Source organism: Accipiter gentilis, chromosome 22 (genome assembly GCF_929443795.1).
Source record: "Accipiter gentilis chromosome 22, bAccGen1.1, whole genome shotgun sequence".
Lineage (NCBI taxonomy): Eukaryota > Metazoa > Chordata > Aves > Accipitriformes > Accipitridae > Astur > Astur gentilis.
Genome location: NC_064901.1, coordinates 4219449 through 4236370, shown reverse-complemented (window position 1 = coordinate 4236370; position 16922 = coordinate 4219449). Strand labels below are relative to the sequence as shown.

The window sequence follows — 16922 nt, the reverse complement described above, 5'->3', positions numbered from 1 at the left end:
TCAATTAATTATATATTTTTTCATAACACTGAGTATTTTGAAGGTTTCTTATTTTGAGCTCAATTGAGTGTTTCACTGCTGTAGTGTATTTACTGTATGGGTTCTAATGGCTGATACTGTAGTCATGCAAACTAGAGAGGTAGGTTGCTACTGGGAAGGCACTGTTTCAGAGGAGCATATTAACATGGTTTATAAAAACAGTGTGATGGGTCCTGGTAATTGAACTAGGGAGTGGATTGATTACATTGTTTCAGGTTATATTACTGGGAGCAATTTATTTTTGACAAGGTGAAAATACAGTTTTGTTGCTGAGTGCAAAGCTGGTGACTTATTTGACAGTGTAATGTTTGTTAGAAAAAACTTACTGCCATGGTTAAACTGTTAATAGTTAGCCTTGCTAAATCTAAGCAGCTCAATGCAACATAAACATCAGTGTGTCATAATTTCATAAGAATGAAGTTTTCTGAAAGCTAGATATTCCAGCCAGTATTCACTATGGAAATAGCGTAAAATAGTGGTATACAATTAGCACAATAATCCATAAAGACCTGTGTCTTTACAAAGCAGTTGTATTTTTAGTAATTGTTACATTTGCTCTTGAGGTCTCATCCTCTTACCCTGAAATGACCAGAGCTGTGGATAGGGCTGAGGCCATGGGTGCAATTTCCTTCCTCTGTACCCAGTCTACTGGTCCAAATAGCTGACAATTTCAAGACTGAATTCGATGCAACAGTTTGGGGTTTTGAAGAATTAAGTGCAGATAGCATAGGGGTAGGAAATAATTAAAACATTTTCTTATTTCCCTTCCCTATAGTGGTGAGTAGAGATCAAAGGAAAAAATACCTTGTTCTCTTTTTCACTTAAGCAATGTGGGAAAAGGAACAATAGAAAAGGGGGAAAACTAAGAATGAAGTAAAGATGCCTTATGTGAGTGGGCAACATACCATGTATGCTTTATGCCTGTCTTGTGGAGCACTTCCATCAGATGGTCCCTTCTAGCTTCAAGTATCACTTTAGAAGACAGTTGGTTGGGGGGGGGGAGGTTAGAGCTTTTGTACTATGCAGTGGTTCTATACCATTTACTTGTCTTTTTCTTCAGTCCTGATGCACAGGTAAACTGGAAGGCTCCAAGAATGTGGGTTTTGCCATGATGCTTCACTCGGAGTCCTTGTCAGAGTAGATTTTACACAGATTGTTCATTAATTATAAGCTGAAACATGACTTTTTATGAAAGGTACACCTCTTCAGATTTCTGCTCCTTTACTTAAGGTGATGTCTTTGTGCTTAGAATAGCTTCATTGTATGTATTCAAAAGAAACCTGAACATAATTTTTCTGTGAAAAGTAGGTATTAGTGAACTAAACACCCTCTCCAGGAAAATTAATTTCCAAACCCAGGAAATTTGCAAGCAGATTTCTAGAGCATCTTTTATCAGGAAAGTAATGCTCTTGTGGTTAGGTCCTAGTTATATTTTTGAGATTCAGGTTCAGCTGCTGATTTTGTAGCAATTACTGTGGTACAACAGGACAAACCTATTCATTTTATGTATGTCCTACATCTTTAAAATTAGTTTCCCTGCTCAAAGAAGTATTTCTCTGAGACTGCATGTATTTATGATGGGATCAAATGCTGTGGCAGTGGTCTATGAATAATATACAGATATCTGTGTTCTGGAGGATATAATTTTGCTCTTTCGGTCTTCCCCCCCCCCCATCTCAGTTTTATGACAAACCTATGTTTTGCCACAAACCTTGTTCAGGCAGTTGTTATTAGGTGACAGTGTTCTATTATACGGGAAAATGTGAGGCATTCAAAGCTTGGAAACATATTATCAAGATTCAAAGTAATATAAGTCACAAGTTCCATGATTTTCTAGAAATGCACTGCGAGTTGTCATGCTTGTAATTGTTTTTGTAATAGGGAAGCAATAATGGCTTTTTCTTGCTATTTGTTATCGTGGCTGAAAAAGTTGGTTTAGATCTGGATGATGAATGACTGTTACCTGTTTAGATTTGTCCAGCTGGAAGAGTGAATTAGTGTTCCTTTTCTTCCTTTGACTTATTAATTTTTAAAAGATACTTGTTTCTTTAAAAAAATTAAAATAATTTTTTTGTCATGACACTTGATTCAATGTAAAAGTTGATCTGTATTTTCATCCAAACATCCTAAGCCAAGAAAACTATATTTCTAAAGTGCTTTTGCGTGGACTATATTCTTCCATATATTAGTGCAATATTCTACACAGTGAAACCCTACATTCTGTATGGAGCTTTTTGGTGCTATCATAAGAATATAACCAAAGCTGTATATGATGTTGTTACTATAAAATAGATGTTGACTTTAATGTACTTAGAAGAACTTTTACCAACTTATGATTTGCTTTGGGATCTTTATTGTTAATGCAGATACTGAATAGTCTAGGACATGCAACACCTCTTTTACTTATACAAAGCCATGTCTTAAAAGAGCCATTCAGTGTGCTGTACTACTCATCTTATTTAAATTGCACTATTAATTCTGAGTTGATCCTTCTGTGAATTATAATATAAGGGGTCTCTGCATTTCTATCTCAGTAGTTAAAGTTACTAAGATGTAATTGCAAATAAAAAGTTAATAGTTTCATCCTAGCGATAGCTGTGGAAATAGATCTTTTTCATTAGCATTGGTTGTCTTCGCATGTGGAATAGTACTCACATTTGTTGCTTCAGTTCTGCAGAACAGAAGTTAACTGAAGTTTCACTCTGTCTGCTATAAAGCTTTCAACTTTGTCCTTTGGAAGCCAACTATGATAAACTCCATGAATCTTTACCTTTGACTTTAGTTCAAAGGTGATTAGAAGTTATGCTTGTATAACATCTGCAAGTATAGGATTTGCACCCAGAAGACAAGAATATTTGATATAAATATGATTTATTATTGAAGTTACTAGAGGAACAGGTTACACAGAGATCACACTGGTGCTCATCAGCCTTTTCACAGCTTCAGAGCTAAAGGAATGATTGTTGAGATTAAGCTACACAATGAGCATCGCCTAGAGCGACTTCAAAATTGCAGCTGTAGATTAAACTGATTAGCTAAGATGAGCTGCAACATTTTATCTCCATATAAAGACTTGAGAATTAGTTTGGGTATCCATATGAAACTGAAGTCGGAGCCATTTTCAGAGCTATTTTGTCAAATAGAGTAATAATGTGCACATCTTCAGGTGTGGGTCTGATAGTTTGTTCTCCCGCACAAACTTGCTGAAGTACCTAATTTCAGCTGTCAGAATACCTGGCATTTCCTTTTTTTAGGTGAATCAGCTCCATGTTACCAGACTCAAAAAGGGACTGTTAACCTTTCTAGGCCCATTATTGGGTTTTGTCCCATGTTCCGTGGTTGGTGTGCAACATTAACAACTGGGCAGAAGAGTGTTTCATAATCTCGGTGGGATAAAAATGCTGTCCTTTTTTTGATTTTTGCACAACACTTAGTATATATAGAGAGTCCCCCCAATATAAATTTCTTGTATGTTCCTCCTCACCAATCTGTCCTAATCTGTAGAGACTTGGAAATGAAAAAAAAAAAAAATGCCCATCCTACTTTTCTGCTCACCAGGTTTCTTTGCATTTGTCATGTTTTAGCTGCTTGGTATTCCATTTCTCCCCTTTTACTTCCTTCAGATAAACCTGGAGGACCTCAGGGAAAGTCCCAAATCACAGACCCTCTAAGCAACACAAGATCCAGGGGAGTGAAGGGGAGGGAACATTGATGCTGGGATGGGCCTGCAGGAAAGCTAGTCAGGAGCAGCTGGGGGGGCTGATCTATAGTATTTTCCCCAGTGCACAAGACAGCTCTCCGGTGGATTACCTAACAGCAGAGGCAGCTGGCGTACGAGGTCATAGGATAGGCCTGTCCAACTACCAGGTCATGTGGCAAAGGAAGGGGCCAAAGTGTTAGATTGCAACTGGAAGACGTGTCATCTACGGTGATTTTTTTTGTTTGCAGGACATTGCTGGTTAACGTGACCCTGGCTCACTTTGTGCCCTCTCTCTCAACCTCCAGCAGATGATCTATTTGCTGGCTCGGTAGGTCAGGCTAAGCACTGGCATCTGGCAGGTTTGAGTTGCGGAGCGAGAGGGAGGGGGAATTATGCTGCAAGTAGGATACGGCTTAGGTTCATGGAAAGAGAAAGCAGAGCAAATTCTGCGTGAGTCATGCTCAGGACTGAAGGAGGGGCAGGCTGCAAATATTATCAGGTTGGGAAGGAACGCAGATTTTTGGGGCCCTGTCAAGAAGGGAGAGGGAAGAGGCTACCTCAGGCAGGAGAGTGGGCAAGGAAAGGTGAAGCCTCTTTTCTGTGTGAATCAGACATACCGGGTTTTGGTCACCAAGGAAGTGCAGGACAACGATGTTGAAGCCTTTGAAGCAAAGCTTACTTCTAACACGAACCGTTCTGCAAGCTTTCATTTATAGCGCAACTTCATACCTATATAACCAGCGTACAACTCCCTGCACAACTACTACTTCAAAGCATAACCTGTATTTGAAAAAACATTATTTATAACTCCATATCGGATAATAGGTTGCTAAGAAACAGAGGGTATTCCTTAAAAAGCAGGACATATCATCTGCTTAGCTTTGGTATATTGCTCTATGATATACGATGTAGAGATAGCATATGGATTTTCTCGTTGTCTTTAAGAGCCTGAAAACTGCTAAGCACCTTTAAAAGACTTTGGAGTTGAGTAAGTATTCCCTGTGCTAAAGGATAGTACTTAGCATCTAGTGCGTGAGAAAACTCCAAAAGAGTATGTTGAAAAAATTTCTGTTGTGAGTTCCTAATGACCACCTATAAATAATCCAAAACGTATCAGTTAACTATTAAAAAAACTAGAAAATTTTCAGTAGCTATATTAGCAATCATGCAAATCAATATAAGCATAAAATCAATAGTCCATGTTAAAATCAAATGGAAGATATATATTAAAATTCATAATCCAGAAAAAAATCCTAATACAACTCTTGTTGAATTTCCCCTAATACAAACTTCTACAAAGTCAGTACAAAAGAACTTATCTGATAGAGGATAGTTTTTGATGTGACCAGGACTAGTTTCTTTGTATTCAAAACATAGGTCTAGCTATCAGAACATAGTTAATTATTAAACGGACATGTATAATCAGGACACCTGACTTTGCAGTTTGTTAGCAGAGTGTACTTCTGTTTAAGCAGATGAGAGGAGGAAAATAGGATTATAAATTTATTTGCAATGTTTTGTTAGGCTAAGAAAAATAATGTAGAATATTCTTGCTAACCACACATCAATGCAGTTTCCACAGTTTCACTGCATTCATCTAAAATGTCAAGGATCTTCGATCAGAGAATTTTGCTGTTAGTAATTTCATTTTTAACAAGGCTGCAGAGTACGAAGGTACTTTCAGAATGGAAGAAGTGTGGTGATCGGGAATGTGAGAGTAAGTAAAGAAAATGTTGGGGTTTTTTTCAAAAGGAGTGTGTGGTGTATGTGCAGCTACTACTAACCATAATGTCAAAATTAGCAATGAAACAGACTGAAAATGAGTAGCCATAGAAAATGTTTGTTGTCAATATACTAAGTTTATGAGCTTAAACTTTTCAAACAGAAAAAAATACTTGCTGGATTGCATTGTGCAAGTATATAAAGATCAAAGTTCAGTAAAAATACTCTTGAATGGCTAGTTTTTCTCAGGTGTCCTCAAAATGGGCAGTATAAAGCAGCTTTAAAGTATTTTTAACTCATTCTTTACAGGTACAAAAGAAATTTTTAAAAAAAACCAAATTGGTAGGTTATAAATTGAGAAAGAAGACTATGTATCTTGTGTTTATAGTACATTCACAGCCCATTCTGCAAAACTCTGTTGTTTTTTTTCTACTGTAAGCAAACTGTTTGGTTTGGGTGTTCTAGTAATCCTTATTACAAAAGACCCTGTTAATATATCTTCTTTACTTATTTTTTCTGCTTTAACATGAAGTAAGAGCAGTAACTAGTTATGGGGTTCCTGGGAAGTAAATAGCTCTGCAGGAGGCAGAGCCACTGAATCACGAGTGGGCAGCGATAAATAATGCCCCATTTATCATCCATTGATTACCATTGTGAAACCTGTCATAATCATGTGAAGTTGAAGCCATTTCTAAGCTGTCTCCATTGGCTTGGCAACCTTAACTGTTGCGCTTTCAATTTGGATAGCTTGTGCTGAAGTGGAAGAGACAGACCTTAGATTTCCTCTGCTGATGGATCTTTATTTTCCTGTGGAGCCATACTGGCTTCAGTGGGTTTTGGATGCTCAGAGATGTCTGTCTTTGTGGCACAGCATGTGGAATGGGCTCCAAACTGACCAGAGCCCATCAGTAGTGGTTTCTGTGGGGAGATGGGGTGGAGACAAAGAGAATGTAAAGTCATTCAAATTGAATTGGAAACTTTGGTTTTGACAATGTGTTTAAGGTTTATCTTGCTTAAACTTAACTATTTTCTTCATAAGATAAGTGTATTCAAAATAGAGGACAAAATCCCTGAAATAATTACTAGATTTAACTTAGAATTTCTAAAATATAAAATTTCAAATATGCCTGGGAAATATTTTTTAGCTACTTGGATCTGGATTTAGTAGTTTAACTTCCTAATTCTCCACACACATTTCAACATTGAAAGCTTGGCTGAACAAGGACTGGAAAGTGCCCATATAAGACAAGTGCTTTTCTCCTTGAGGTCTGTAGTAAATAGGAAAGAAAATAGGATAGGGCTGCTTTTTGCATTAGTTGCTTTCCACTTGGTGGTATAAATGGATTAGTATCATAACAAAGCACATACTGATGTATTAACAAACATTTTAATGTATTTATATATATCATACTTCTTCAGTAACCTATCTGACTTCAGACAAAATGGCTGCTATACTTACTTGTTTCTTTCTTTCTACATACTACTTTAGCGGCAATGAGCAGAGTTCAAGCCACTACAGACTACTTAGGGCCCGATTGCCGGTATCTTAACTTCAAAACAGGGGAAGAGATAATGGTATACTCCAAACTTTCAAGGAAAAATGAAAACTTGTGGACAGGAAGTGTAAGTACTTCAACCTGAAAGACTTTCCCCATAAATGATCTATAGTCTAATAGTGTAACAGTTGCAGTCTGCTTGCCTCTAGGGATCTTCCATCTCTTTGGTAATATTAACCAGTCATGGATCAATATAGTATTTGGGAGATGGGTCATTGGTACTATCTTTATATAGAGGGAAAATCAAATCTTGGCAGAGATCACTCACGGAGAAACAAAGTCAAGATCAGAATCCAAGTTTTCTGTCTTCTTGTCCTGGTTTCAGCTAGAATAAAGTTAATGTTCTTCTTAGTAGCTGGTGTAGTGCTGTGTTTTGGATTTAGGATGAGAATAACGTCGATAACACACTCATGTTTTAGTTGTTGGTAAGCAGTGTTTATACTAAGTCAAGGATTTTCCAGCTTTTCATACTGCCCTGCCAGCGGAGGCTGGGGGTGCACAAGCAGCTGGGAGGACAGCAAGGACACAGCAAGGACAGCTGACCCAAATGTTCCAAAGGGGTATTCCATACCATATGATGTCATGCCCAGTACATAAACTGGGGGGAGTTGGACGAGGGGCACTGTGGCTCAGGGACAGGCTGGGCATCGGTCAGCAGGCGGTGAGCAATCGTATTGTGCATCACTTGTTTTATATGTTGGGGGGTTTTTTCCTTCTCTTCTGTCCTATTAAACTGTCTTTATCTCAAACCACAAGTTTTATCCCCCCCCCAATTCACTCCGCCATCCCATTGGGCAGGGAGGGGGTGAGCAAGCAGCTGTGGGGTGCTTAATTGCCGGCTGTGGTTAAACCACGATGCTCCTTCATCTAATCATCTATAATGATTTCATCTGGTTCCCTTACAAACATTCAGGTCAGGTACCTACCTACAGGTCTGTGGGTAAGAAGGTTTTACAGTCGCTCAATCAGCGATCCAGCAGTGGGACCTGCCTTCACAGTTCAGTGCTCAAGGAAAGTTCCCAGAGAAGTTATCATGCATATTTAATGATTTGGAACAATTGACAATGTAGTCAGAACAGCCATGTAGTTATTTTATAGCTAAGAAGGAATGGATGCATTGATCCAAATCCAACTGCTAGTAAAACTCTGTAAGTGCTTCAAAACCAGAAGATATTGGTAAAGCTTTTTTTTTTTTTTTTTTTTTTTTTTTTGGTAAATGATCTGTCACATTTATTGTTTAACAGTGAAGTTCTGTCTTCCTTTTTTTCATCTGAGCATATCTTTGCAGGTACCTCACTCTTCCTTGCATTCCAAGATGTATTCCTCCACTAAAGGCTATGTGCAATGGTTTGATGTAAAGCTAGTGGTGTGTTTCTTGGTCAGACTGGCCCTTACTTGATTCTTTTGGGCATTATCATCAACTTATTCTCTGTAGTATTGTCATCTTCACTCCCATTTTCTCTTCAGCTGCAGCTGACCTTGCACCTGAATTTCATATCCTAGTTTTCCTGTAACTTCTTATGGGTCATTAGTTATTAAGGCACACTTTTTCTCCCGCTTGAGTCAATGGGAAATTTGCAGCCAATTTTAGTAGGGCATGGCTAAGACCTTCTGTGCATAGAACACTGTCTGCAGTTGGAGCAGTGTTAAGGCTACTGGTTTGGTTCTGCACAAACACATGTTCATAAAAATAATACAGAAAATAATAATATGGAGTAATATATTTCCCCTTCCTTTCTGAAATGGCAAATGGAACACTTTCGTGAAGGAAAAATAAACCAACATTTTGACCAAACAAAACGAAGGGGGTAGGGGGTAGTCCTATAAACATATTATTTGTTTATTCATACTTTTCTAGCATATATGCAAGCACCTAACACGCTTAGCACTGAAGTTTAAATGGTCTCACTCCCTTTGTATTTTTTTACAGAAAGGAAAGGATTTTGGATATTTCCCAAAAGATGCTGTGAAGGTTGAGGAAGTTTTTATTGCAGAAGAAGTTGAAGTGCTCACTAAGGTAAACCAACATCACCAGATTTTCCAATGTAGTTCACAGCAACTGAAAATCTCATATTCAGTTAAGACATTCAAGTGTCAATGCGTATTTTATTTCAGATAATTCAAAACATGTTTTTTTCATTATTGCTCCACTTACATGTCTATTGTCCTCTAAAATAATTTTTATCTAATAAATTATATAGAACCATTAGGAATAACATCATTATTTACAGTCCTTTGTGTAAAGTTATACACACATATTAACTACACAAAAAGAAAGAGAATAAAGATATATTGCTGTGCTACACAGTGCTGTAGAAAATTACACATGAAAACATTTTAAAAGTTAATATTGTTCTTTTAGGAAACTGATTTTCTTTGTCTTCATGGAGATAAGTACATTTTTGAAAATGAAGATAGCGTATTACATGATCACAAGAAAGTAAGTGAATATTCATCATCTGATGCAGAATCAAAGCTGCATGAAAATGAACTCTTAAAACATACAAGAGACTCTATACAAAAGGAAGAAAGACTTGAATCAGTTTCTGAAAATGATTCCAAGCAATCTCACACTCAGGAGGAGTCTGCAAGCAAAAAGTTGGTTAGAAAAAATGAGAACAGGAAAGATGATACTGAAGAGTCACAAATGCAAAACGGTCTCCCAATAGAACCCATTCCAACTCAGTCTAGTTGGATTGCAGGATGGTTCACCACAGGAAGTAAAAATTATGAAGAGCCCTTAAAAGCCGTTACTGAATCTGTAGAAGAAAATACATATCGAGGCCGAAAAATAGCAGTAACTGCTGAAAATGATTTACAGGACCCAAACGATGAGGAACAAGAACCCCCATCATCTGTTTGGTTTCAAGGTGGACTGATGGACTTTCTGTATTTTGGTGAAGAGAATGTGGATGTTGGTTTGGCATCCGAAAAAAATGATCCACAAATCCATGATGTTTCTGGCGTGCCTGGACATTGCAGTAATGAACAGGAAACAACAGTCACAGAGTTACTGACAGAAGAAGAAGAGAGTGAAAGCCAAGAATCCAAATCAAATTGGTTTAATTTGGGTTTAAGTAATGTTCTTAATTTTGGCAATGCTGAGAAAGATACAACTGCTATGGAAGACGAGCAAAGCAGAGGAAGAGAGGATGAAGCACATAAGAATGAAGAGCAGACTTTAGACCAGAAAGACTCACGCATGGACAAAGAATCAAAGGAGACAGTTAAAGCAGTGACAAATGCAGAAGATGAAGAGAATTATGCACAAGAAATACTAGATTCAAACAGTGATATGCCAAATCCTGGGGAGATACCAGCAAGTGTTCGTAGTCTTAATGACATCCAAACCACTTCAAATACCATAGAATCATCTTTTGATATACTAACAGGTGACAAAGAGAAGCCAATTGAACCTTACAGTTCAGAACAAGACTTGGTATCAGAAAGCCAGCTGCTGAAAATCACTGGAGCTAAAAAGAGAAACCAGAAGTCAGAAAGCAAACATGGCCAGTCAGGTTGGTATACAAATATCTATAATAGATTTATTAATTATAATATGGACATACATGATAATCAACAGGGACATGAATCAATTGCATCAGATCAGATTTCTTCTTTTCCTAGCCCCCCTCAGAATTGTGATCCCTCAGCCACAAAAAATACAGAAGAAAAGCCTGACATAGCTGAAGGACAGAGCCATTTCTTCTCTTTTAGTCATTTTGCAGACATACTGAAGTTCCAGAGCTCAATAGCCAAAGAGCAAGCGCAGAGTTTGCAAGATTATGTGTTTTTCAGTGAAGAAACCCCTCAAACTGAAAGTGATGATGAACTATTACAAGGAAATAACAGAGCAATGAAAGTACAGGTAAATCAGAGAGTTAGTGAGGAGCTATCTGAAAAAGATGAGGGTACCGTGCAAGAAAGCCATCTGTTTTCCTCACTAGCTGTGCAAAATAATGAACACAGTAATGAAAAAGCAAAGCATTTTGTCAAATTATCTAGCGATAGCGATGCTTCACAAACTTTATCTGTTGCAACACTAGTACAACTTGAAGTATCTCAATATGTACCGTTCTTCAGTTATTCCAGTGCTAAAGAACATGTTTCTAAGAGTAGTGAAAGTCAGGAAAACACCAATAAAAAAGGTTATTATAATGACCCTGTCCCCAAAGATTCTCTACATTTATCTTCAAAATTAAATTTTGAAAATACAGTGGAAATTGGAACTCATCTACAGGGAAAATCAAAAATGGAAACAGTTGAAACAGTGCAAAAAGAACAAAATAACCTGAACACTTGTATTCAAGAATCAGTAAATTCAGAAAACAAATTACCAAGTTATGGGGAACTGCCAGGAACTGCAGATAATCATCTGGGCATCAAGAAGAACCCATGTGACAGTGAACTGAGTCTTACTCTGGAAACATCTGAGGAAGGCAAACCAGTTGAATGCTGTGATACAGAACAAAATTCAGCATTGAAAAGTCAGTCCAAAATGGAAGGTGATGTAAAAGAGAAAATTCACAAACCAGAGAATAAAAATGACCCACTGTTTTTTTATGAAAACATCATCAAAGATTTCAGTCGGGGTATTTTTAATAATGAACAGGATCAGAAATCTGAGGAGTCCCAAGAATTGATTCCAGACCAACCTTTTTCTCCTCAACCCTCATCTAGTCACTTCAGTTTAACAGGTACCAAAGCTTCTGAACAAACTGGCCACTTGGAAGACATATGGAGTTTCAGAATGGAAGGTAAAAACTGCTTGCTGAGAATAGAACAACTAAGCTTCCATAACGAAAAAAGGTCTCAGTATAAGCCTTCGTAAAATACTATGGGTAAAAGAAACTGAAGGCACCTCAAATCAGAAGGATAAACATAACGAATCAGATAATAGTAATGCAGATACCTCCAAAGAGAATGATCTTTCTCTTCAGCTGGCAGTGCAAAATAACAAACAGGGCAGTGGAGGAAAAAAAAAACCTGATAAAATCTACCAGACTAGTAAAAGACAGGACAAAACTTAATGCCCTTCCCGATAGCTTGTCAGGAGGGAAGCTACAAAATGAAAAAATTCCTATGAATGTGCAACATGATCAGAAAGGTGAAGCAGAAATAATATGGGAAGATTCATGTTCCCAATATGAGCCTCTAGTACCAGACAATGGGTCAGAGGACAATCTTAATCCAGATTTTAGAAAGAAATATAAAAATCACATGTGATATAGTAAAAGAAAAGATTATTCTGTATCACCAGACTTAGGCCCATCAATTCAAGCCATTATGACAAGATACAGAAACATAGAAAATTAATCTGAGGTTTGGAAGGCATCATCAAACACTCCTTCAAAAGGCACAGTAATACCAAAGTCTTGTGCTGAATCAAAGTCCAAAAAAAAATTCATAAAGAAAACTTATTGACAATAAAAGCAACAGAGCAGTCACGTGATAGTAGTCTGACTGAATGTGAACTTTTACCCTAGAAGCCCTCTAAAATAGAAGAAAATTTTAAAGAAAAAAAAAAAAAAAAGCATTACAATTACTGTCTCCTAAACCCCTCAAACTAAAAAGCCAGACTGCTATTAAAAAAACCAGATTAATTCAATCCCAGCAACCTGGGATTGCTGAGAGACATGGCTGATAAAGTATGTTGAAAAAGAAGATACTGTTGTAACTGAAAGGATGGATAATACTTAAAAATCAATTGCTGCTACTAAAACAAGATAGGAGAGGGAAAGAAAAGAAGAAAGAATCTGAAAATCACAGAGAGTCAAAGTCCAGAAATAGAAATAATAAAAATTATATTCTAACAGAAAGGGTTCCAGGTAGTATTTTTACCAGACCATCAGGGTTCTTGGCAAATATATTTAGTAAAACTAACAATTAAGCCTGTAGAAAAAAGTCTGAGGATACACGTTTTCTCAACAAAAACAAAAAAAAAAAAAAAAAAAAAGGATGACACTAGGACTAGTAGAATTAAGTAGTGCACAGAAGAATGAGATGGAGTTAAGAGAAAAGGAATCTGAACAAGAAAAAGATACTACTAAATCTGTAGAATGTGCAGAAAAATATGAAATCAATTTAGAAATCATGCAAGATAAATTTGAGGAAGGACAGCTTGGCTTCTTGGAAAAAATACTGCTGCAAAATCCAGCAAAAACAAGGAAAGTGACAAAACCATGGTAGGGCAGACAGAGTTCATGTCCCAAAACTCAAGCAAAACCAGGCAAATATTGTATGATAAACACTCAGATTTACCAAACCCATTGATTACTTTCCAACAATTTTATTTAAATTTAAAACAAGATGTTAAGCAACCCTTAGAGCATCTCTGTGTGGCACAGCTGCACCAGCAATTTGAAAAGATTCATTCTGAAATCACAGCTTACTCACGTAAAGACAATGTTATGCAGAGGAAACAAGTGATTGTGTCTGCACAAAAGGGGTGCAATTTCGACACTGGGCAGGAAAAAAATGTATGGAAAAAAGGAATGTTCTTCTAGAGCTGCCAGAGCTTTTGTCTGCTATAACAATTAAGTGTGCAGCCCAAACTGCAGCTAAAGGTACTGGACTAATGCTTTGTTACCAGTGATTTAGCAAGAACAAAATATGCTTTGTTTGAGGAAAAATATATAACAGATAAAACACTGTCTCCTGGTGATTTAAAATCAAGAGGTAGCCAGCCTAACTCATAGTAGTTACTGACTGATTTATGGTATTTTGAGGATCTGATAATACAGATCTATTTAATAGAATAGCAACAGTTTAAGAGCCAGTTACTCTTCCTGACTGTTGACTATTGTGATGGGTATCTTTGGCCAGTAGTGGCTTGAAGCACAGAATTAAAAATGAATCAATTTGTAAATGTTTGTTGGGTGGGTTTTTTTTTCCTTACATGGGTAAGCAAGGTATGGGGTTTTTTGAAAGTGGTATTTTATTTGCTTCAGGAAACTTATTTCAAGTCACTGAAACTGGGGCAGCTAGGTGCAGTCAGACATACTTCTGCATGAACATGCCTGTGGTTTCCTGTATTTCGCAGTGAAATTTGTTATCTTGTGGGAAGTTGTTAATATTTAATCCTATGTGGCATTTTTAATTGTTCTTTTTGTAAAGCTTTTCCCACTTGTATTTGGATATAAGAATGAGACCTACTAATCCTGAACAAGGAATCTATAGGCAAACTATCAAAACCAAGCACATTTTTTCCTGAACATCAACTACTTTACTACATGATCAGTTTTGCTTAAAGCTCTATCTTCCAAACTGCATTCTGAGACCACTATTTGAACCACTATTTCTTAAATCATAAATCTGTAGCACATTTTTACTCGAACATAGCACTCTTTGAGGAAAACAACATTAAAAAAAGAAAGAAAATCTCTATAGAGGTTAATATCATGAAAGTGTGTGTGTGCGTGTAAGTTGAATCCTCTGAAAATAAGCATGATTTCCCTTCACAATTATTTACAGTAGGCAGCAGAAGAAAGCTACTAGAAGAAACACCAGAGAAGGAACATGAAATAAATGCAGCTGTAGACAGTGAACATGACAGTGACCAACGTTCAAAAGCAATAACAATTCCTTCACTAAATTCTGAAGAAAAAATGAACAGTTTAGCAGTTGAGTCTCCATCTGATGTCGAAAAGCCTTTCTCAGATGCCATCCAGAACTATGTTCCAAGTAATGGTAAGTGTTAAGTTTCTTAATTTTAAGGAAAATAAATTTTCAATCTTAAAAAAAAATAGTTGGAATTATATTAAGTTGACAATTGTAATGTAAACCCTTTTTTTCCCCTTATGAACAAACTAGAAGGAGGCTGGATGTATCAGATACTTCTGTGCTTGAATGCTCTTGAGATCAGGGAATCGATAAAATCTGTATTTTCAGCAGTGACGAGTATTATCAAAAAGGTAAGAATTTTTTTATGTGATATATTGCTGACAGTAGTGCAAAATTAATCCAGTTATTCGTTATGTGCTACAGTGAAGCTCCTAAAAAAAAGATAGATCCTTTTAAGTAAACCCCCTGCAGTCCCCTTGCTTCTGGGGGTATCTGATGCTAAATGAGATAGAGATGGAACAAGAAAATGTCAGGTTAGCTGCTGCTCATCTGCCTCTCTTGTTTGCACTGCAGAATCTGATGAAGTTAGTGTGGTTTGGGTTTGATTTTTTTTACAGAACAGCCACAAAACACCTCAGTGGCCAAAAATATCAGCATTTGGCTTCTTTTGTTTGTTTTTTAAATGAAAGTCATAGCTTTCTCTAGTTCCCATGACAGTACTGATTAAATTTGCTTGGACTTAGAAAGTTTGGGTTAGGATAAATAAAATAATCGGAATACTTCTGTTGTTTCTAAAGAATAATTTCAAAGCCTTGCTTCACAAAGATTCCCATAGTTCATAATTACATAAAAAATAGTTTTCTAAGCAAATATATAAAATACAGAATGGGATTTTGACTGCTATGGGGATATCTTGAGTATCAAAACGTAGGGAGAGAGTGAAGGTTGACCTTACTGGATGTAACTGCACAAGAAACAATGCTGCCAGAGGAATGTGAGAAAGGTAGATGGTGTCTGCACTGCCCCCTCCACACAGAAGAGTAATATCAGGTAAAGTGGTATATGGTAAGCTTCATTAATTTGGCTACTTTGGTTTGTTTAGATTTGGTAATTGAAGGTTAAGAACCACATAAATCTGTTCCAAATTTCCAGTGTACTTAACATAGATTCTGGCTAAAAAAACCCCCACAACTGAAGGTCTTTGCTTTTTTTCCTCATGAAGCAGACTGGATTTCAATGCTCAGTGGCCACAGCAGTGAACTATCAAACTCATTCTTGTATTGACAGAGCTAAAAAAGCCACTTCCACTTTCTACTTATCACTGTCTCTTAGGTGGTACCGGCTTCACAGGCAGGTCGCTCCCCTTGCGTTGTGAAAACTGAGTTAGCATATGTTAAAAAATGAAAGTGTAGTTGAGTACATTAAAAAAAAAAAAGTAATACAAAAATAGTTACTCCTAGCGAATGAGATTATAAAGAATCCATCGCCATGTGGCAACTGCAGCTACCGCTTCTCCCACCTTCCCTTACATTTGTGTATCAGCAGCCCCAGCACGATCAATATTTAACAAAGCAACTCAGATGGGGGGGGGGGGGGGGGGGGGTTGCAAACCTAGTTTTAACGATGTTGAACTACCCCCGAGCACCAGCGGCTCCAGCCCTGGTCAGGCGGAGGGAGGGCGCCCGCCGCCGGTCGTTGATCCACCTGTTGCCCCCCCCGCCGCCGCCCTCCGCCCTCCGCCCCCGGGCAAATGCCCGCTCCGGCTCCTTGTGTGGGAAGACGAGCGGCGAGGTGGCATGTCTCCGCGGCCGGGGCCAGGCCCCGCCCGAGGAACCTAGGCCGGACAGTTTTGTTGTTGTGAAGAGCTGCTGCTGCTGCAGGGGTACGGATGGAGGCGGCGGGCGCCGAAGGGGAGGTGAGCGTCGCCGCGCATTAACTTTAAGGAGCGACACGAGTAGTAGGTTCGTGGCCGGCGGGGCCGCGTCCGTAGCGGAGGGCGGGGGGGACGGTGGCGGGCGCACGCGGAGGGGAGCTGTCGGTCCTCCCCGCCTGCGGGCCTCACGCGAAGAGGAGGGTCTGCTGGCTGAGGTGCCGGAGACCCACGGCTGCCTGGGCCCGCCGCACCGCCCGGCCCGCCACCGCGGGCGCCCCCCGCACCTGCCCCTCGGCTCTGGGGCTCGAAGGCCGCGTCCGGAGGCACCCCCGGCTCTGGGCCGAGCGGGGCGGTGAGGCCCGGGGCGCGCTGCCGCCGCCGCCGCCGCGCTCTCGTCTCCCCCGGCGGTGGTATATCCCGCTCCGTCCTGCCGGCGGTGGTGTCCGCCCCTATTCGTGTCGCAGTGGTA

The 16922-nt window shown here is 38.7% G+C and overlaps 1 protein-coding gene across 4 annotated transcripts in view; it reads left to right on the top strand.

The window, feature by feature from the left end:
* Nucleotides 1-5178: 5178 nt before the first annotated feature.
* Nucleotides 5179-16922, top strand: part of MIA2 (MIA SH3 domain ER export factor 2) — a 39450-nt gene continuing 27706 nt past the window's right edge. Inside the window, exons 1-6 of one of the 4 annotated variants that reach the window (XM_049825049.1) lie at nucleotides 5179-5456; nucleotides 6951-7084; nucleotides 8948-9034; nucleotides 9380-10535; nucleotides 14494-14706; nucleotides 14830-14930. In XM_049825049.1, coding sequence (XP_049681006.1) covers nucleotides 5342-5456; nucleotides 6951-7084; nucleotides 8948-9034; nucleotides 9380-10535; nucleotides 14494-14706; nucleotides 14830-14930 — 1806 coding nt within the window. In that variant the 5' untranslated portion in view covers nucleotides 5179-5341. Of the gene's footprint in view, nucleotides 5457-6950; nucleotides 7085-8947; nucleotides 9035-9379; nucleotides 11775-14490; nucleotides 14707-14829; nucleotides 14931-16327; nucleotides 16496-16922 lie in introns of those variants that run through there. The other 3 variants (XM_049825048.1, XM_049825047.1, XM_049825051.1) reach the window with 3 other exon arrangements.